This window comes from Metopolophium dirhodum, chromosome 1 (genome assembly GCF_019925205.1).
Source record: "Metopolophium dirhodum isolate CAU chromosome 1, ASM1992520v1, whole genome shotgun sequence".
NCBI lineage: Eukaryota > Metazoa > Arthropoda > Insecta > Hemiptera > Aphididae > Metopolophium > Metopolophium dirhodum.
This window is the reverse complement of record NC_083560.1, coordinates 78,648,243-78,669,556: the sequence shown is the minus strand read 5'-3', so window position 1 is coordinate 78,669,556 and position 21,314 is coordinate 78,648,243. Positions and strand designations below refer to the sequence as shown.

At 29.2% G+C, this 21,314-nt stretch overlaps 1 protein-coding gene across 3 annotated transcripts in view; it reads left to right on the top strand.

Annotated features, from left to right (window-relative positions):
• The first annotated feature begins 2,325 nt into the window (after window positions 1–2,325).
• LOC132933967 (protein kinase C) overlaps window positions 2,326–21,314 on the top strand; it is a 40,029-nt gene continuing 21,040 nt past the window's right edge. Inside the window, exons 1-2 of one of the 3 annotated variants that reach the window (XM_061000241.1) lie at window positions 2,326–2,764; window positions 2,859–3,321. In XM_061000241.1, coding sequence (XP_060856224.1) covers window positions 2,917–3,321 — 405 coding nt within the window. In that variant the 5' untranslated portion in view covers window positions 2,326–2,764; window positions 2,859–2,916. Of the gene's footprint in view, window positions 3,322–21,314 lie in introns of all 3 variants that reach the window. The other 2 variants (XM_061000240.1, XM_061000242.1) reach the window with 2 other exon arrangements.

The window sequence follows — 21,314 nt, the reverse complement described above, 5'->3', positions numbered from 1 at the left end:
ACCTATAATCTATAAATAGGTATTTCAAATTTCGATAACCAATGATGTTATACCTATATTATAATTAATAAAATAATAATACGATTATATTATACTAATTATATATATGTTATGAGTTATAGGTAGATACCTAAAATATAGATAGTTAAATACAAAGACATTATTACCAGCTATATCTGTTTTAGAATCAACTTTACAGATTTAATTTGGGTAACAATGCTGATATTTGATATATTCTTCAGACAATGATAACGGAAAAAAGAGGATACAGCATGTCAGCATAGGCTCACAATGATAACGGAAAAAAGAGGATACAGCATGTCAGCATAGGCTCAAATACAATAAGGCTTGGGAGAGGGGCCATATTATCTATCAAAACATTAAATTTATTTCGTCTACGTTCTGACTTGGCTGTATATTAAGAAGTATATTGAGAGGTATATAAAGAAAAATTTTAATTTTTCATAGAATTATAATTTATAATAGCGAGTAATGTTATAAATTATAAAATATTACCAATCACAGCGCAATATAAAGATTAAAAACGAAAATGGTTTTAGGTTAGGTTAACAATGTTGTAGCAGCGATTTACTACAGGTTTATTAAGATAAACTTAAACTTAATATATTTAAAAATATATTAATATTAACTATTGATATGCAATCATTAGTTTTAAATTAGTACATTTGCAATATTAAACAGAAAAATGAATTTAATAATGTAATAATTAATTAATAATAATGATTTATGACTAATGTGATGTATCATGTATCATACTATCGTCTATCATACACGATGTACCTATATATATATGTAACTACTATAAGTACATTTTCTATTACAGTTTCTATAAGCTTACCCCTCATCAATTATTAGTTATTACCTATAATAAAAACTTAAAATGCTCAAGCTCCTGCCGTTGATTTCATTTCCTATTTCCCTATATTAATTATTAGGTATATATCACGGACGTACATACATTAGCCCCTATTGGAATTTGGAACACTGACGTAATTAGATATAGGTTTGATTCAGCCTTGATATTGTGGTAGTAAAAAGTTGTGTGTATCACATGGAGGGGACGTGAGGGCGAAACATTCCACTGTATACCTATAGTTCTACTTTAAATCCCATAACCTTTATGCATTTTTTGGACGTTGGACCCTACATTAACCACACGTTTATATTATAATATAACGAAGTAGAAGTAAATATTAAAATGTACAAATATTTATATTATTTTATGGCATTATGTTGTCATAAATACCTATATAAATATATTTATTACACAGGAAATAGGTTGATTTAAGTGAACTGCACATTTGGTATTTCCTATTGCCCTGCAATTTGGTTCTATAAAATATATAGGTACAGACCGACGACCGCCATAATAAGGGTTTTATAATATAGTGTTTGTATTTTTAACGATCCGCGTAGCACAAAATTACCCTTCACCCGCTATACGTAATAAGTACAGTGTAAATCTAATATGGCCGTATATTAGGTCGGAAGATCGACGGTCGCGGGATCGGGTTTCTGTTATGTTTTCGGCTTTTGCGCGCGCGTCTTCGCTAATTGTTTTCCAAGCTCCGAGGCCAAGATGACAATATTGCAGCGACCTCCCGCAATATTGTAAACACACATCGGACGGTCTAAAAATATTACGCAATCCAAACACCACCGCTAAGTTGTTTGCACAAACCCGATCATCACATTTTTCGCGAAGGGTCTCTCGCGTATACGACGTTATCATTATTATTATTATTATTATTATTAATATAGGTACACGCGTCTTTGTGCAACGTCTGTTCATAATGAAATTGGCGCCATCCGACGTGAATCGGTGTGGCGCCCGCCGCCGTTTCAGACGACGACCCGGGTGCCCACACCGCCGAGTCCTATGTGTGACGGCGGTGGCGTCTTCGGAAGCGGATGGTGGTGTCGGAGTGTTGGACCGGCGGCGCGGCCGAAACTCAGCTGTTCGCATTATCAAATTAGAGCGCCGCCCCGAACGCGCGTCCCGCGGGCGGCAGTTGTCACTACTGCGGCGGCCGTGTGCGTGCGTGTGCGCGCGGAATCGATACTATCGGCGATAATATGTCTTGCCCCTCCACCCCGCGAACACGGTTTCGATTGTTCGGCTTCGGCGGCTGCGTCGGCGATAGCGCGGCCGCCGATGCTGGGCGGGCCGGTCGACGAGACGACGAACAATCGAAATCGACGATTGTCGTACCACGTCGTCGTCGGTACGTAATCCGGCCGGGCGGGGAATACCGGATAAATGAATAAACATCGATAGTTGGCGGCGCCCGTGACGCGCGAGTAAGCCGCCGCCGTGTGTGTGCGGTGAGAAGGAAAAAAAGGATGTGACCGGAGCATTACGAAAATGGGCGCCCGCGGTTGATGTCGGTCGGTCGGTCGGAGCAGCAGCAGCTATTATCAATTCAGTCGCCGCGTTCTTTGTACCACCGCCGCCGCCGCCGCCGCCGCCGCCGCTCCGGAAAGACCGCCGACGTACGTCTACGTACGCGGCCGCCGCGGTTAGTAGTCGGACGGCAGACAATGGTGCGTTACGTCCGCCGCCGCCGCCGTTGAATGTCGCGCGCGATATTAATATAATAATATTATTATTATTCTCTCGTCACCACCTCCGAGAAAGGGCCGTGCGCGCCATCCACTATTAAATATTATTATATTGTAATTGCTAGTCGTTTTTGAAAGAAATAAAATCGAATCTACATCGTCTTCGTGTTTTAATACATAGGTATCTAATTGCCCATAATTAATTTATTTCTACTAAAATAATATTAGCCTTATAACTATATTATAATATTATATGGTCGGCGGTGTCTAAGTAGGTAGGGTATCGTTGAATTTTTTTGTCTCGTCGAAATCCGGATCCTCACCTCCGCCGCTATGATTGGCGTTGAGAAGAAAGACGACGGCGACCGTTCGGCTGTTTCAATGGACCAAACGTTCACAGGCACCATACGCATAAAGCTCTGTGAGGCCTCTGGCCTGCGGCCCACTGACCTGCAGACACGTCTCAAGAACATGTCATTTCTAAAACCTGAGGACCCATTGCTGGACGCATACGTCAGCATCGATGTCGACGACAACATACTGCTCCGGTCGTCCACTGTGCCCAAAACCTATGATCCTGTCTGGAACGAGTATTTCACCCAAGACGTTCATGACGCCAACCGACTGGGCTTGACAGTGTTCCATGATGCTGTTATTGAAGACTTGTTTGTAGCCAATTGTAAGCTGTCATTCAGTGAACTCATTCAACGTGAAATATCAGAGGATCAAGAATTCTGGGTATGTATTCTACTTTATATTAAATAGTACATAAAAAGAAAAAAATTAATATGCCATTTAAATAAACTGGCTATTGGATCCAATTACAACTTCTAGGTTTAGTGTTATGTATTTTCATTTGTAAAACTAGAAATTGTATTTTTTTGTTAGGTATGAATTGAATTATAGATAAGTGGAAGAATAGATTGAATTATTTACCGGATTTCTATCAGTATTATTGCTTATGCATGCAAGTATTTAAACAAAATTCCCATTGTTTACTTTATTAACCCTAATATAAAAGAAGTGATGTCTTATGTTTTCTACAACTTACCAAGTATTTATTTTACAATGTGTATGTAGTTACCTATTTGATTTTAATAAACAATATATTCCATAACTGTTATTGTAGTTTGTACATTGTTTTCATATGAAAATAATATATTTAATTAAAACACTAAATACCTACCTAATAAAATTTATTTAAAAAAAAACCATTGAGACGAATTATATTATTATTTTTGTATTCTAATGTTGCATGAAAAATCTCTTGTTTTGTCTGTTTTTGTGCTTGTTTTTGTTTTCAACTTTAATATAATATAAACAAATTTAAATCTGAAATTTGTTGAATAATAAATAAATGTATTACCTATCTATACTTATTTTTTATAACCAATAATTATTAAAACAATAAAATACAATTTTAAAACGTGTAAAATCTTATGTCAAAAAAATATTTTTAAACTACATTAGTTTTATTAAGCATAGATTAATTTAAACAGTTTTATCATTTAATACTAAAACAAATATACTGTAATTTTAATAATTGTAGGTATTAGTTTTATATTATGTATAAAAATGTATGTGTTTTATTATTAAAATATAATGCCTTGATATTAATTAACTTAGCTTCTGATACAATTAACTTAATTTAATGGTTATATATTTGTTGAATAAATTAAATTTAATAATTTTTTTTTTTTTTTAAATGACTTATTATTATATTAAAAATAAACTAAATACCTACATTGCTTGAATAAATTAATTTTGGGTGAGCAATTTTTGTCATGTACCTACCAATGTTTTTTTTACTTGTCAAGAATGTATCGGATACATTTAAAAAGAGACCGATACTTCGAAGACATTTCAAAACACATTTATTGGTGTTGAGTGTAATAATATATAGGTATATATAATATATACCTAACCTATCTACAGTTAAATATTTTATTATATTTTTTTTTAATATAACTTACAATTTAAGTGATTCATAATACCTACCTACTGAAAAATATATTATTAGATAAATAATAGTACTTATACTAATAACTAACAGTTTCTATACCTAATAAGCCTTATTGCTTTGAAAATTAATGATAGGTAATTTGAACATAATATTCATTGACCTTAAATATGTGTTGTACCTACTTATTGTACCTACCTATTACTTATTTATAAAAAAGGTTAAGTGGATGTCTTGCAATTGGTTTCAATGTTACCCTTTTACATTAAAAAAAATCAATATATTAAGTTTCTTACATTTTTAATATAATATAGTCACAGAGGTTGCTACTTTAATGTAATAATTTTGGTATTGCAGTAATGACCATTTAATTACCTAATAAAATTATCGAACACGAATAACAAAAAATAACTAATATAGGTACATTAAGTTTAGCCGTATAGGTAAATAAACGAATAATGTTAAACTATAATATTGTAGTATTACCTACTACCTATTAGTAATTAAAAATTAATAATTAATTTCAGAAACATTTTGCCTTCTGATAAATTTTAATTCTGTGATAATAATTTTTGTGTAATACCTATGGTTGTCTTTCTATATAAAAAAACTATATTTCATGAGTTTAAAATAAAAATTATACCAATTTAAATAAACGGTTGTTTTCAAATAAGTAATGGAAAATTGTTGGTAGGTACCTGTAAAGTTGGTATCTGATGTATCTTGTATAAGAAGTACATATGTAGGTATTACATTTTTTTACATACAAACATTTATACATTAATACATAAATATTTTTGACATAAGATGTTACCTATCCATATTGTCTTATTAATCTTTCTCATATTTACTAATTAAATACTTAAAATTGTTCTTATTTTTATAGGAATTGTAGGCATTATTTACGCTTAGACATTCTTTGCGTTTGTATTTACAACTCTTTGTTTTGATGAACTAAATCATTACTTATAATTTGTCTCAAAAAAAACAATCACTTTTTGTGCATTGTGAATGAAATGATGGCGTGTTGAGAACCATGTGATCATGCTACCAACTGATTGTTGGTAGAAGATGCGCAGAACTGACGATCATCGGTTGGCCGACTAATTATTCTCTTTTGAGACAGAGTATAGTTTGGTACTTATTATTAGTTGCACACTGTTTTGGGTGAAATTTTGGGTCTGTTTTCATGTGTTGTACTTTTAATTAAAATAAATAGTAATAAGTGAACTAACTATAAGTTAAATTTTCAAAGTATTGAAACTTACTAAGTTAGTGTACCTATATTTTTCTTTTATTATTTTAGGAACCAAAACTAGATAAAATAGCCCACTATAATTTATACAAAATATATATAAAAAAAATATTTTTCATTCACCTATTTTTTTTTTTTTAAATATTTTTAAATTTATAATACTTTTTTTAGTACCTACTTACATAAGTCAATAATAGTTTTGAATTTAGCAGTTTTGCCAATTTATAATATTTCATTGGTTTCAACATTTATAAGGAAGAAAAATATTAAAAATTGTAGACATTAAACAAAATTAATAATTTAGATGAAATAGGATTACCTGAGGGATTACCTATATATCTATATTACTTGTAATGATATTTACATTGTATGACTTAAGCATATACAAGTAGGACTTATTGATATAGGTGCTTGTGTTTTTAAAAAATATCTACCTATATGAAGTTCTAATAAATTAAACACTGTCAACCATGTAAACACTTGAACTTTATTAAGGTTGCCGATGATAATTGATAAATTACATTAATTTACTTGATTGAGTTATACTTAGGTATACCAGTTTTACTAATAAATGAACCTATTACCTTGGTATGCACAATGATTAATATTATAAAATATGCACTACTTTGAAACACAAAACAAATTTTTTTTGGTACCATAGTTCATATTCCATAGCATTTTATTATTTATCAATGTATTGTTTATTTATTTTAACAACAATTATTGCTTATATATAAATGACATATCTTAAAATAGGTACGGTAGGTACTTTAGGTAATTTTGAATTTCCAATACATAAATAATATGTATATAAATAGGGAAATAGGCTATCTAAAAATTGTGGAGAACTCATTCCTACTGTATAAATAAAACAGATTACTCACAAAATATTGAAAGTAATATTAAATACCATAGATCCGTGATTTACCCAAAATTTTGTAAATAGGGATGAGCGTGTTTGGTGAATCACCCTGAATATATATATTTATACATGAATTGAATTTATATATATATATATTTACTTATTAGGTAATTGTGTTTCTTTTTTATTTTGAAATTAATCAATAAAAAACTTTACTTCATAACTTAGTATAATCAATAGTGAATTTTCTCAAATTATTAATTGAGATTTGTATCAATGAATTGAGGTTAAGAATAAAATTACGTTCTGGTTATTTCATCAGGTTTGAAGATTTTTTATTCAAATGTAATTTTTGTAATTACTGAATAAGTACATACTTTTGAAAAAAATTCCTAAAAGTCTTATTAACCTAGTCCCTCTAAAAATAACTTATCAAGATGATTTTAAAGAAGTATTTTTTCTAAATTTACCTATTCATCAAAATCTCGAAAAAATCCATGATACACTAGGTTAGGTTAGGTTATTTAATAAAAAAAAATGATAGTTTAATTTTATATTTTATTATTTTAAAATATTTATAATTTTAGATAGGTACTAGGACCTAACATTTTATAAGTTTAATAGTACCTATCTGATTTATTTTTACAATTTCGAAATTTCTCTGTATGATTTGAAATATTAAAAATTTAAAAAAGTGTTTGTTTTTTTGTTTAGATAAAATTCGTTGTGCGGTATTTTCTGTGAGCACTTATAATATATTTAATAAGACACCTGGTAAACCGACCTCTTCTAAACAAACCAAATATTATTTTGAATCCGATCATTTTACCATTCCTTTCTTATTATTTTATATTAAAACAACTTGATCCTGAGCTAGACCCCAGGGTAAGCGAAGCGAGACGAATGTTCGGATACCCGTAGTCTATAAAAATATTTTTTTTTCAAAGAAGACATTTTTGCAGATTGTATTGAAGTTTAATAAAATATACCTAACTTATAAGTTTTTTTTAAAATTTATATTAAAGATTAAAAAATATATATATAATATTATTACCTATTTAAACGAAGTCAATGCAGTTCAATCTAAAAATAATACTAACAGTGTTTCCCACCCTTATTAACGAGAAAAAAACCAATTACAACGCTTGCCGTAAAATCGTTTGATAGTATAATATAGGTAGCAATAAGTTGCACAACATAGGTGCCTATATAATATTATTGGGACCTTCAGAAATTGATACTCCAAATTGAGATAAAAATACGGTATCGTGTATAAATATCCAGTAGGTATTCGATTTTTATTATTTTGTGACATATCTATGTTCCATTTTCAGTTAAAAAAATCGAATGTCTAGAGGCAACTAAGGTGATAACTTGTCACTCTATCTATGCCTTTTTAAAATTATTCAAACGCATTTGTGATACCTTTTCTTTTATGTGAGGTCACATATTATTAAATAGGATTTATACTTACTTTGATATATTCTGTTATTTCTGCTATATTTAAGCTTGTCTATTATAATGTATCTTGTATTGGATTCGATTTCGTTAAGAATTTTAAAAAATAAATGTATTTAGGTATTATAGTAAAAGTGTTAAACGTTTATGTTACATATTATTAATAATATTTGTTGTTGATACCAATTTGATAAATTGATAAAAATGTCTTTCAATGGTTTCTCGAAATTAATTCCTTTGTAATAAATTATATACATATTTTAAGTAATAATGAAATTGAATATACGAAATGGCTGTTTATCAATTTTAGCAAAAACTAAATGGCTTCATTCATATTGGTTTTGACAGAAATGTATATATGAAAAAAAAAAACTGTTACTTATATTTCGAAAGTAAATGATTAATGTCGCCGTGAATGTAGAATGAATTTTTCATAGATTTTTTAAATTGTGGCTATATGAAACTTAGTTATTTTATGCATCGTGCTTTTTAAAAATTAATTGCAGTTCCAATAAATAACACATTTTTATTTAAAAGAAATAACACCTGAACTGCTGTTTTGAATAATATTAAACATCGAAAGTATGGCTGTTTAACTTGAATGCAAAATTAGTTGGACGGTTAAGCGGGTATTATAGACTGCAAAGTTGAAGATTTCCATTCCGTCGATTTTGATTTTTTTTTATAACTCGAATAAAAGTTGTCTTTTATTTTTTTTACGATATCTTAATTTTTTACTCAATATAAATTCGCCCTCTCTTCGACAAAACTTACTCGGACTGAATCTAAAATTACTATCGATCTTTATTAACCGCAATAAAGTATAAACTAACTGCATAATTCATTTACAAAAAAAATAAATAAGGAAACATGATTGCTTCGTTCCTGGAAAAAAGTCCGGAAAGGTCGGGAAAATCATGGAAATGTCAAAAAAGTTGATTATTTTACTGAAAACATGAAATAATTCTCGACATTATTTTTATTTTCTTATATAGGTATTATTATTATTAATATTATGCATGCGTGTGTGAATTATTTCGTGTGTAATGTCACGGTTTTGAATGTATGTATGTTTTATTTATACAATTATTGTCTACATTAGTTATAATGTTATGTACCTATGTAATGATTAGGTTAAATAATAATACATTAATGTGTTCTTATCTCCACCATTGTAACTATGTTTACGGTGTGTAGTGTGTGTATAATATATTATATTATATATATATATATATAAGATTATAATGTGTGTGTAACTAACTAAATGATACTTGTGTCTAACTTGACATAGCAGTTACTTTATATAATAAATTTACAGCGGGGACTATAGGATATATTCATGTTTGGAAGGTTTCTTTGATGTTTACTCGCATGCGGTCAGTTCCCAAAACTCAAAAGGTCTGCGTGTAACACGAAAAAGCTACCTATGAGAAAAATCCTGTAATTGGGCCTCTGATATAAACAACTAATATCTCATAATATTATATTTTGCTTAGCTAGTTATCGTTATCTATAGTCTATAATCTATACCTATACGGATAAATATAGTAAAATGTTTGTTTCGTTTTGAACGTTAACAATCAAAATGTTTGTTTAGAAAACATTGAGAACTAAATGGTAAATAGCTGGTAATATATAGATGGATTCAAAGGCGTGGAAATTCTGAAAGAGTAATTACAAACAAGTAAAGGAAGCAAACTACTACGTTCGTCTTGACAGTTGACTAGGTACCTGTTTTTTGCACGTTATATTTACGAGTCCAAGGGCGTACATCATCAGAAGGTAACAAGAAGGGTAGCAATCCATCTCTTCTATATAGATAGATCGAAGCGTATTTCAGTAATTTTATCTGTCACTGTTCTGTTACTTTTAGAGTTAACAATGGAATTTAAAAAAAAACGGACAGTCAATAATATTTGTGTCTGTCTAGTGTCTACACTCGACACTATATTATATACATATAATGACTGTGTACAAAATTATACCATATACTTATAAGAAATTTTCAAAGCCTGCAATTTTCGAACACTTCAGAATATTATACATACGATATACCTACAACAAAATGGTTTGTTAAAATATTTCCAAGATTGTTTTCGGTGCGTTGGAGATTTTTTTTGGTCTTTCTCGTTTTATTTATTTATCAATTCAGATTGGCGCTTTATCTTTTAGTGAATATGGTGGATAGTGGTTGGAGTGTACTTTATGTCGTTGTACACTTGTACGTGTGTTTTATCAATGATTGGGTTGGTAAAATCGAATTTCAAAAACATTTAAAATTATGTGTTTCGTTATGACAATATTTATTGTTATAGGTAACAATCTAAAATTTCTTAGGAGCGGAGTTGTACAAATAACAAAATAAATAATATGTTTTAAACGTCGGCAGCTATTTTAATTAGGGATTCTGGAACTTCCTGCTTATTTTTTTATACAAATATTGATGGTTGAATCATACAATTTGGTTCCCCACTTAATCTACTTTTACCCTCTAATTTGAATTAAAATATATTTAATTTACTTATGCCAAATATAAGTGTTTTAATGATCTGTTAATGAAATAAATTATTATACCTTTTTATAAATTTAAATTGGAATTCCTGTTAAGCACAAAAAAAAAATATTCCTTTATTTTTAGAATATAGATACAGTATACATAGCTTACTGACTGCTATAAGCATTTATTCCAATATTATTTTTTTAAACTTATAAAAATAATTTACTGACATTTTAGTGAACCAAAAGTTCAAGCAATATTCCCAAAAAAATAAACAATCACTAGGTACTAGGTACTATAAAAAAATATATCAGCATTTAAAAATCAAGTTGATTTTGTTGTTAATACAACTAAGTGCTTAAGATGTTTTAAATTATCATAAAACAATTTTCCTTATTTACCATAAAAACAAAGTAACAGTTTTTAATTTTTTTTAAATTATGTTTTATCGAACGAACCGTACCTATATAATCATTATATATGCGTACAAAAATAGATGATACACACAATGTAAAAACACACTTTTAACAATCAAAAAACATATATTACATTTTTTTTTTATGAAAATTATGAATGTTTTAAAAATATTTGAGAACGCACATAGTTGGTTAGGCAAGTACATACTTAAAAAAACAATTTTTAGACTGATCTTTCAACATTTTTGAAAACTTAATTTATACTGAACTATTGTTAGGTATTGAATATATTTTTTGAAATATCAATGCGTGATAAACACAGTAACCATTTGCATACAATTGCAGACATAGTATTTTTAGTCCTAATTAGAAAATGCGGTGTTATTATATTATCTCTTGTAGGTATACCTATATGGAGATTTAATTTAATAATGCTAATAACATATAAGTATAGACAAAAACGTCTATATAAGATGTAGGAAAATAGTGTTTTCATAAAATCAACAGTATTATTATCGACTCAATTGGTAATCGCGGAAACGAAATGCACGATTGACGAACGGAAATTTTGAGACGCGGTATTACTCGGCTTATTATTAATATTATTGTATTTCGAACAAGGACTCTCAAAATGCAAGAATGAAGTGATATAATACTTTTTATCTATTTACCAAATCTATAATATTACAATATGTAACCTACGTGAAATTGCGAATAAAAACTGTCCGGTTTCCAGGGTTAATTATGTGTGTGAAAATAATTTTTTTTCAAAATAAACATTGAGATTTTTTAGGGGAAGCCGTGTCTGCCGAGTGTTGCGGAATTAAATTTGAACGAAATTATGACGACGGGATAAGTCGCCGTATTCGATAAAAAATTTTGAACGGAACTCGGCGAAAAAAATCATGCTTTGCTCGCATATTTCTTCAAACATTTCTGTCTTTCCTCACGCTCGGGGAAACTATGCCGTGACAATTGAAAAATAACCTCTTCAAAAATATCATTCATACTTGATTTCCGATCGTTTAAGGTGCTTCGTATAACTTTTTGAACACTCCTAAGTGTTCGCGGAAAAAGATAATAAAAATAAAGACGGTTGTAAACCAATACAACAAATATATCGCGTTGTAAAATCAATAACTTCTTTGTTGCGTCCCTTCTATCGGGATTTAAAAAAGGGTGCTTTTTTTTTCTTTAAAACGAGTTCAACAATAATGGTAATATAACTGGCAAGTAAAATTATGTATTATTTTGCGTTCCGCATTTTTTTGCATAATAGTGGTGTTTCATCATTAAAATTATGTACATACTTAATACATTCTTGAACTTTATTTTTCTTAACAGCTCCCGAGTTCGGTTTTGGTTTTTCTTTATCACATTTTAATTCATTTTGAAGGAAGATCGTTTCATTTGTTCATTAAGTTTAAACGAATTTGTGTATAAAATTAGCTAGAGTGGAAGTGTTGTTTGACATTTAAATCGTTTTTAATATAACAAATATGATACCATTTATTTTAATTTTTAAAACTTGTTTTAGAACAAAAATGTAGGTACTTATCTTAATTTGTAGGCAATACCATGGTTTTTTTTGTTGTCGATTAAATGTCTTTAATTCCTTAAATAAGGCGATATTGAATCAATTTATTATCTTGTCTATACGTTTATATTATACATAGTACATAGTATATAATATGTTACCTACCTATATATATAATATTATATACATAAAAGTATAATTTCGTTTTTAATTCCGATGTATAAAAAATATCCCTATACGAGTGAACTGTAGCCGATTTATAATTAAAATCAAATGCTAAATTTATATCGAAAGGTAAACAAAAGAGTAAACAAATGACCATTATGTATACTGTATAGGTGTATATTATTATCGATGTGTATATTTTACCTTTTGTCTGTTCGAAAAAATAAATAAATCTCTGCCATTACTATATGCATATCGTACCTACTCCGCATGCGAACATTGCGAACAAATCGATTGAGACCCATCAGCCTTCAATATCTCATCCGAATGCAAAAATACTATTTTATCGTCGAATTTGCATTCGTTTACGCCGTCAATCAATGAAGTTTATATATCCCTTTTGCAGGATTTTTAAAAAGGTCAATAAAATTTAGTGGCACGCGAATGCACACATATTGAAGGGGGTTAACAGTTAAGAATAATGTTTTGAATTGTAAAATGTTTCCTGTGACCTTTATTACTACGAAATATAACAACACAGCGCAGCATCTCGAATACCTCAGGAACGGAACTCGTGTAGGTAGTAGGGTATGGGGGTAGGTAGGTGCATTCCATTCCTGCTCGCAAACTTCATAATTTGTTATTTATGTTTTATTCATCGCAATACGAAATATAATAATACGGGTTACGGTGTGTAAATATTTAAGAAAAACCTTGTAGATAAATACAAAGACTAATTTATAATTTGATTTGGAACATTAAATATATTATATATTCTTGAATAATACAAATCTTGAATTTTGTGAAAAAAAATTGATATTTCAAAAACAACTATTTAGACTCGGATAAGCATACAAATAAACTAAATAACTTTACGAAGGAGTGTTGGATCGGGAAATTCATAACATTATTGTTAGTAGCTCCGAGCGTATTACGCTGATATTATTATAAACAGTAAAAAATAGTTTTTAATTCAAATTAAATCATTTATTTGAACTTCAAAGTTTATTTTTTGCTTCATAAAAACGAAAAATATATTTCATACCTATATTACAATATATTACTGATGTATGTTCTATACATATTTTTATCACGAATATAAAGTTTTCACTTTAGAGTATAAGGAGTTTTCTTGTTTTAACTATAATATTTAGAAAATATGATTTCCGTTTTTATAATTTTGAGTCGTGATATCGTCTATAATTATGTTCCAGCCATGTCATCATAAATGCTACATGGGAGCAGTAATAAATGCACATATACGTACGTTCTAGCTATAATATTATATATTCGCGGCCATACAGGCTTTAAAAATATACATTGTACGATATATTTATAGCTGTGTTGAAATAAGAAATGTGGTTTTTATATGAGTTTTGGACTAAACCATGTACTTTATTTTGTAATAATCAATCTGAAACGAAATTAAATTTATTAAAAACGGTTGTGTTCCGCCGGGAATATTCCTGGTTTCCCGGCGGCCCAGTTCGGTTCATGCTGAAATTTTATTGTATTATCAGAAATTGGAATATAATATGATTAAAAATATCGATTAATTATTTTATACATTCTTATAATGTTAATTTATTAACAAATAGCAAGTTTATAAAAATATTAATACTTCTTATACGTAAAACTTTTTAAAATTAGTAATTAGTATAAAAACTTCATGTTTTGTTGGTATAAGGTATTTATCTTGGTTATAACTTTGTGTTTCAAAGTTTTGACGAATGTTATTAATTTAGTAGAAGTTCCAATAACTATATAATATGGTCTACACTCGTGATCATGTTCTGATTTATATTAATATTCATGTATATCAACTTGATACTATATTTAAATTTAACTAAGATTAAGTTGCTCATAATTCCTTGAATTTGCAGTGGTTCTAAAAGCTAAAAGTTCAAAATTGCCGGATCAAAACTTTAACCCTTTGCGTTCAAAAACAATGTTTCATTAAAAGTTTTACTTTTAGACCGCGTTTATTTGCAGTCATAATCAAATAGGTTGGTATATATGCTTACCTGTACAACATACTCAAATTGTTCCATTAATTAATATTCATGTCAGGTAACATCTATTATTAGGTGTACGAATATTCAAGTGTGGGTGTAATGTTTGAAGTTCGACGGTTGTTTCAAAAATTGTAATTGATTGTATGGGTGTTGTTTTTAACTTATTCAACTTACAATCTGGGGAAATGGGTAAATTATAATCACTCGAACGTATCACAGGTAAACGTTATTTCACAAATACCTAAATATTTCAACTTTCATCGATAATGTTATACGAAAAAATGAACACAATTCACACTTTGAATCGCGTTATCGATGACTACCTACTGCAAATAACTATTCATGGAAGACTCATATGCCGAATAATTTCATACAACCGTACCTACATATTATAAACGTCTCGAATAGATAAGTTTTTGAAACGCTTTTGAAAAAAAAAATGCACAAAGTTTATAAATTACGAATATAAATATTTAATTTGAATTCGTATAATCCAAATACCTTAACGTACCGCGAGCGTATTCGGCGCGGTTTTTCTTCTTCTCGTATTTCGTGTTTTTCGCAAAATAATAAAAGTTTGACAATTCTGACACGCTCAAAGCTTAGAATTTGTACATTAAATTCCTGATCAAAGATCAAGGTTGTACGTGAATACTTTCGGAGAACTTTGACTATAATATTGTACACCGGCACACCACGGTAAATGTATATTATAAAGGGTATGCGTATATGCTTTCCGAAGAAATAATAAACTGCGCATAGGTACACCTGATTTCATAAAACTAATTAATATAACAGATTTCAATTTAATTACCCGAGTGCGTTAAATATTATAATTTTGTAATAATTATTGTTGTTTCGCTGGCGTATATTACCATGTGTTGCATACAGGGTAATAATGTAATATCACCAAATGGAAAATATTATGTTCGCCTCCATTATTTTGTTTAATAATGAAATTATTCAAATTATGATTTTTAACATTTTTAAGGACTATATTTTTAATTACTTATATTTTTTTTAATGTAATTTAATAGTGATACTTACTTGCACATTTTTTAAATTTCAAAAGAGAACAATTTTTTATTTTTATTGTTAACTTGTTAGGAGGTAGTGTGTTTGAAAATGTTAATGTATTTAATTCGAAGTTCGAACATATTGTATTTTCTGAGTTATTAAAATGTAAATACTTGGGCTAATATAGGCGTTAAAAATGATTTTACAAAAATACAAAATATATTCTAGTATGCAATCACTCGGACAATTTTTACGAATTAAAAATTGTTAACAGATTATTAATAACTAAAATTTGTAAACCATCATATCTTCCAAAACCCATTATCGTGGAATTATTGTCCTTGGTACACAAAGTCAGTAAGTAACTCAACAACTGTTCGTTAAAATTTCGATTTAGATACATCAACATTTTCAAACAAAAGTCAAACGATAAATTATTTATAGGAATAAAGTATGATTTTCATTCGAAAAAATAACTACTCTTTAAATGGCATGTATAAAAAAAAGTTCTAATATTTTTAAATAACTGCCTTTAATAGTACCTATTATAGGCACCTACTATTAAATATTTCAAAAACTAGTATTTTAATAAAATATGCATTGTTAATGGATATATGGTAGGTGGGGTTGGGGTGAGCATAATTTTCGAATAATCCTGTACACACCATAATATATTATGTACAACAGACGGCGAGCTGCGACCCAATTAGTCGGATCTACGACGGAGGAGCACACGTACATTTTACAACGCAGTTTTGCGCGAATCGCGTCTCTGTCGCTTTAACGGCGTGTCGTATACAATACACAGTTGTAGTAGTCCGGACGGTTTTATTAAATAATAACCTACAGCCTGGCCGTAAGCTTCGCGCACAAGACTTCGCGCAGGGGTCGACGGCAGCGTGCCGCAGCGTTTCCGAAAAGTTATGTGCGCGCGCTTGCGTCAAAATTAAGGGTAGTTGTTATTATATTATGTTTTGCGTTATTTTGTATACTGTTATTAATTATTATCATCGCGCTCGGGCTGTGTTTGTTTTGTAATTATTAATATTATTACTATTATTATTATGATTATGTACGGATTTCGTGCGGGCCAAATTAAATCAGTAAACTGCGTAAGTCTGCAGCGTTAAAAACGCTAGAAACGGAACGGACGCACGCCCGACCATCGTGCCTGCAAATCGAATCTATATAAATTGCACAGCCGTACAGTGATATATTTATGTTTTTAGAACGTTTGTCGATAAAATATTATTACGATTATAATAAACTAAATAAACGTACGCTTTTATTAGGGCCGGCGGCTGCTGCGCCGGATCATAATAATCTTCCGTTTGTATATTTATTCGCAAAAGTAGGTTTACTCGTTTTGATATTAAAAAAAAAAAATAATAACGTGACGCGTTTGATATTATTTGTTTAATTAATTGTGTGAGTATTTGTCCGCTGTAATTTAAAATCCACTTACCGCAAAGTAAATACTGTCGAGTAGATGACGGGATTCATTCGGTTTACCAGCTGATGCCTGATGATGATTATAATATTATTATGAATATCACATGGTCGAAATTCCCTCTGCGGGTTATCTGCACAGATACTCCGCCGTGGATGCGTATTTGTGTGTGTGTGTGGGGGGAGGGGGGTTATTCTCCCCTATTTATATAACCCCCTCCCACCACTTCGTCCACTGTCCACTAACAGATTTTTAACATTCAATACGTATATCATGTAATATAACATAACATATAATATAAAACGCGTAAAGATGTTCCATGTCCGAATGCGTATTATGCGATAAAATTTCAAAATAAAATGATATCGCGCGTGCACGAGGCTTTTCATTATACGAATTTTTATCGTCGCGGCAAATCACAGCTTTATTATTGATTGCCTCTATAATATAATAGGTATAACATTTTTATTATTTTTTTTATTAAGACTGTTATTGCTATCGTTCTCGAATTATCAAAACCTTGTTTGATGTGTAAACATAAAATAAAAATAGTCATAATTATTTTTTTTTTTTTTTGTCATATTTGTTTTTTATTTGTACAATCTGTATAAAAATATAATTACAATAAGCACAATGGAGGAGTAATACAATTATAGGGCATTGGTCATGGTTGGCTTGAAGAAGAAGCTATTCATTAATAGCACTTCATAATAATTATTTATTTTTAATATTACATCTCCCTTCACCCCTAAAATTGAGTTTGACCCAACAGCTCTTCTGAACTGAATTAACCGTGAATATACTTACCTAAGTTATATCTTGAAATAACGCGTGTTTATACGCCATACTCGTATTCATTAATTAATTTAACGTATATCTAAAAGTTTTATACTTTTATGAAACTACTATGAACTTAATTTGTTAATAAAAGTAAATTATTTTTGTTTATAATTAGGTACCTTATGTACCACAAGCGTATGTTGTGTGATCGTGCAGTGGCTTTCAATTAATTATTGGTTTATTTTTGTTTAAAATCATTGCGTACAGGGTGGTATTTACTGCCTAATCATTAATCATATATTATATAGATCAGTATTTGATGAATTATAAATTTAACCACGATTGATTTTAACTTAACATATTAATTTGGAAGTCAACTGTAAAAGCTAAGTTATTATGACAATGATGGTCACTTAAGCTAGTTAAACTATTAAGTTAATTACAAAATTAACCAACTATAGTTAGGTTAGAACATTTTAAACAAATAACTTTTTAACTAGTTGTAATACCCACGTTTGGGTTGATACCCATGTCCTACGTATAACTTGTCGATATCTTTTAAAAGGTTATTTCGCGTCAATGTTTTAAATTTAAATTAATAAAGAAAAAACTCGTCGAAATTACCATTTGTAAATAAATTGTTGAATTAGTTTTGAAACGCCTACGTGGAGACGGGCGCTGCGCGTGTGGGGTTTACCCACTTTTAAAACACGAGAGACTATTGGAAATTATACATAATGAATTCTGAAAGCGCAAAAAAGTTGAATATTTTTGCAGAGGAATGCACATTATATGTACATTACATCGTATTACTTACACCCACGTCCCACATAGATTTAGTACATTTCCTAAGTGAATTAAATTCAATTTACTTAAAAATAAAATCGTAACTGTTTTCAACAGGTAAACTAAATTCTCGTTAAATAGCTAGGTAATATTTTAAATTCTTATTCAATTATTTTGTTTTTACGTATAAAATTCCAAACGAATTATAAAGTAAAAAAAAAACTCAAATTGGAACTTAAATAAATACTCAAACAGATAAGTTTATTATAAACAGTTTAATATATTTGTTAGTATTAGCAGTTTTTTTTGCATATATTTTTGTCTACACGTTCTTAAACTTTATCGCTGTTTGCTAAATAAATGATTAAAAATATACTAGTGATGCATTTCGATTAAGATTCTGACGTGTTGTGTATAAATAATATATTAAAGAAAACTTATAAAAGCGTATATATATTTGAATAAACGTGGTTTTTTAGAAATTGTTCAAAATTGAAATATAAAAATTAAATTATGTTATGTCAATTGAGTTGTATCGAAATAATAATATGACCGATGGGAGTATAAAAATATCGATAAGTTTATTTAAAGGTTATCGCTCAAAATTTCACAGAAATGTAATATAAAAGTTCGTAAAATATATTGCATATACAACTTAAAAAGAAAACTTTTCTTTTTTTTTAAATTTTACAATATTATCAATACAGCGCATAATAATATGATATATTAATAAGTAGTAAGAAAATTGTAAAATCATCTTTCAGATTGGTCGCTGTGATATATATTATACGCATTTTATATCATAATTTTCGATGTTATAATAATATACCTATATACTTTGCTGTCGGGAAAGACAATTAGTACCCTCGTATATTAATTTTGTAGATAATATTTTGTGTCAATAAAAACGTAATCCGTATAAACGAAATCGACCACTGCATTTACCGTATATGTACATTAGCAGTATATTATTTAATCAGACATACCGATGATGCGTGTATATAGAATATAATACACACGCTGACGTACCACACTGGAGTGGGTGGACTATAATATAGTTGCCCGATGTTATAATTAAATATACAAGTGACAGAACGCAGCTTACGAAAACGATTCTGGGCGGGAATGTTTTTATTGTACTCTGCCAAGCAAATGGACTTATTCTCTAAATAAAGTCTTCAGATTTTTTTTCAAAAATAACCGGGCAAACAATCTGCCCCGGTGATCTAATTAAAATTTTAATTTGTTATTTCAAAAATGTCTTTTCTTATCAGGGAATAGGGATTAACAGTGAAAACGAAAGCCGAATTCGATTACCTACCTACCCGACAAATCCAAAACAATTTAAACCCTGTCAAGTAAACACTGTCAAATTATAATATTAACCCTTTGACCTGAATTTCAATATATTTTATGGTTATTGCTTTCTGATCTATTGACAGCCATTATCTTTTATCAACGCATACGATTTTCGACCGATTAATTCGCTTTATAAAATAATTGAAGTACAAAACCATATTACATAATATATTGAATGACTTGAGATTGTTTTCAGATAAAAGAAACCTAATAATTTAAATTGATTTTGTGAAAAAAAATAACGCTGTCGAAGGTATGAAAATAATCAAAATATTTCACTTTGAAAAAAATAAGTACCAAAATCATATTTTATTTTCAATGCGTGTTATATGTTCACCAAAATATTATTCAATATTTTTTTTCCAAATTTATGTTTATACATTTTTAAAATTACAATAATATAACACATTAATTACTGAAAATGAGATGTTAACTGAAATGTCAGTGTATCGATAAAAATGTCAAATTTAAAACAGTATTTTGACGTATTATGTTAAATAGCGGTAGGTATATACTATAATGTGTCGATGATTATAATGAAATCCGTTAAAAAGAAACGAGTTTAGTTTTAGGAAAATGTCATTAGAGATTTCGTGTGACACTATTTTATGTTTGTGATTATTTCACGATTAAATATTACTTCGCGTTATTTAAATTTTCTGGTGGTCACCCATCCGAGAACGAGTGACATAACCACGACGACCGTCACATTGGTGAATATCTCAACTCGGTCTAATATTTGCGATCTCAGTTTATTCACAGTCATAGAGTATTTTCGCTCGACATTTATAAAGTCATCAATAAATTATATAATTTAATAATATTAAATATCATAGATACCTAACCTATTATGTTTTCACTTTTAGTTGTTATATATTATATATATTATAAGCTTCCAGAATCCAGCTTCCCTATATATGTGTTCTTGATATTTTAACATTGTGAAATTTTATTAACTGATTTTCATGACTAATATCGTACTTATTAGTTTAAGTACCAAATAAGTATAGAAGGCTATTCATTTAAAATTAATCTGTTTATACATTATGTTACTTACAATAATTTATAATAGAATATTTACTTTAAATTCATTATTATTCTCATAAACTTTTATTGATACAAAAATCTATATTATTTCACTTTTTCATCAGTTTAATCAGTCTTTTGTTGTTGA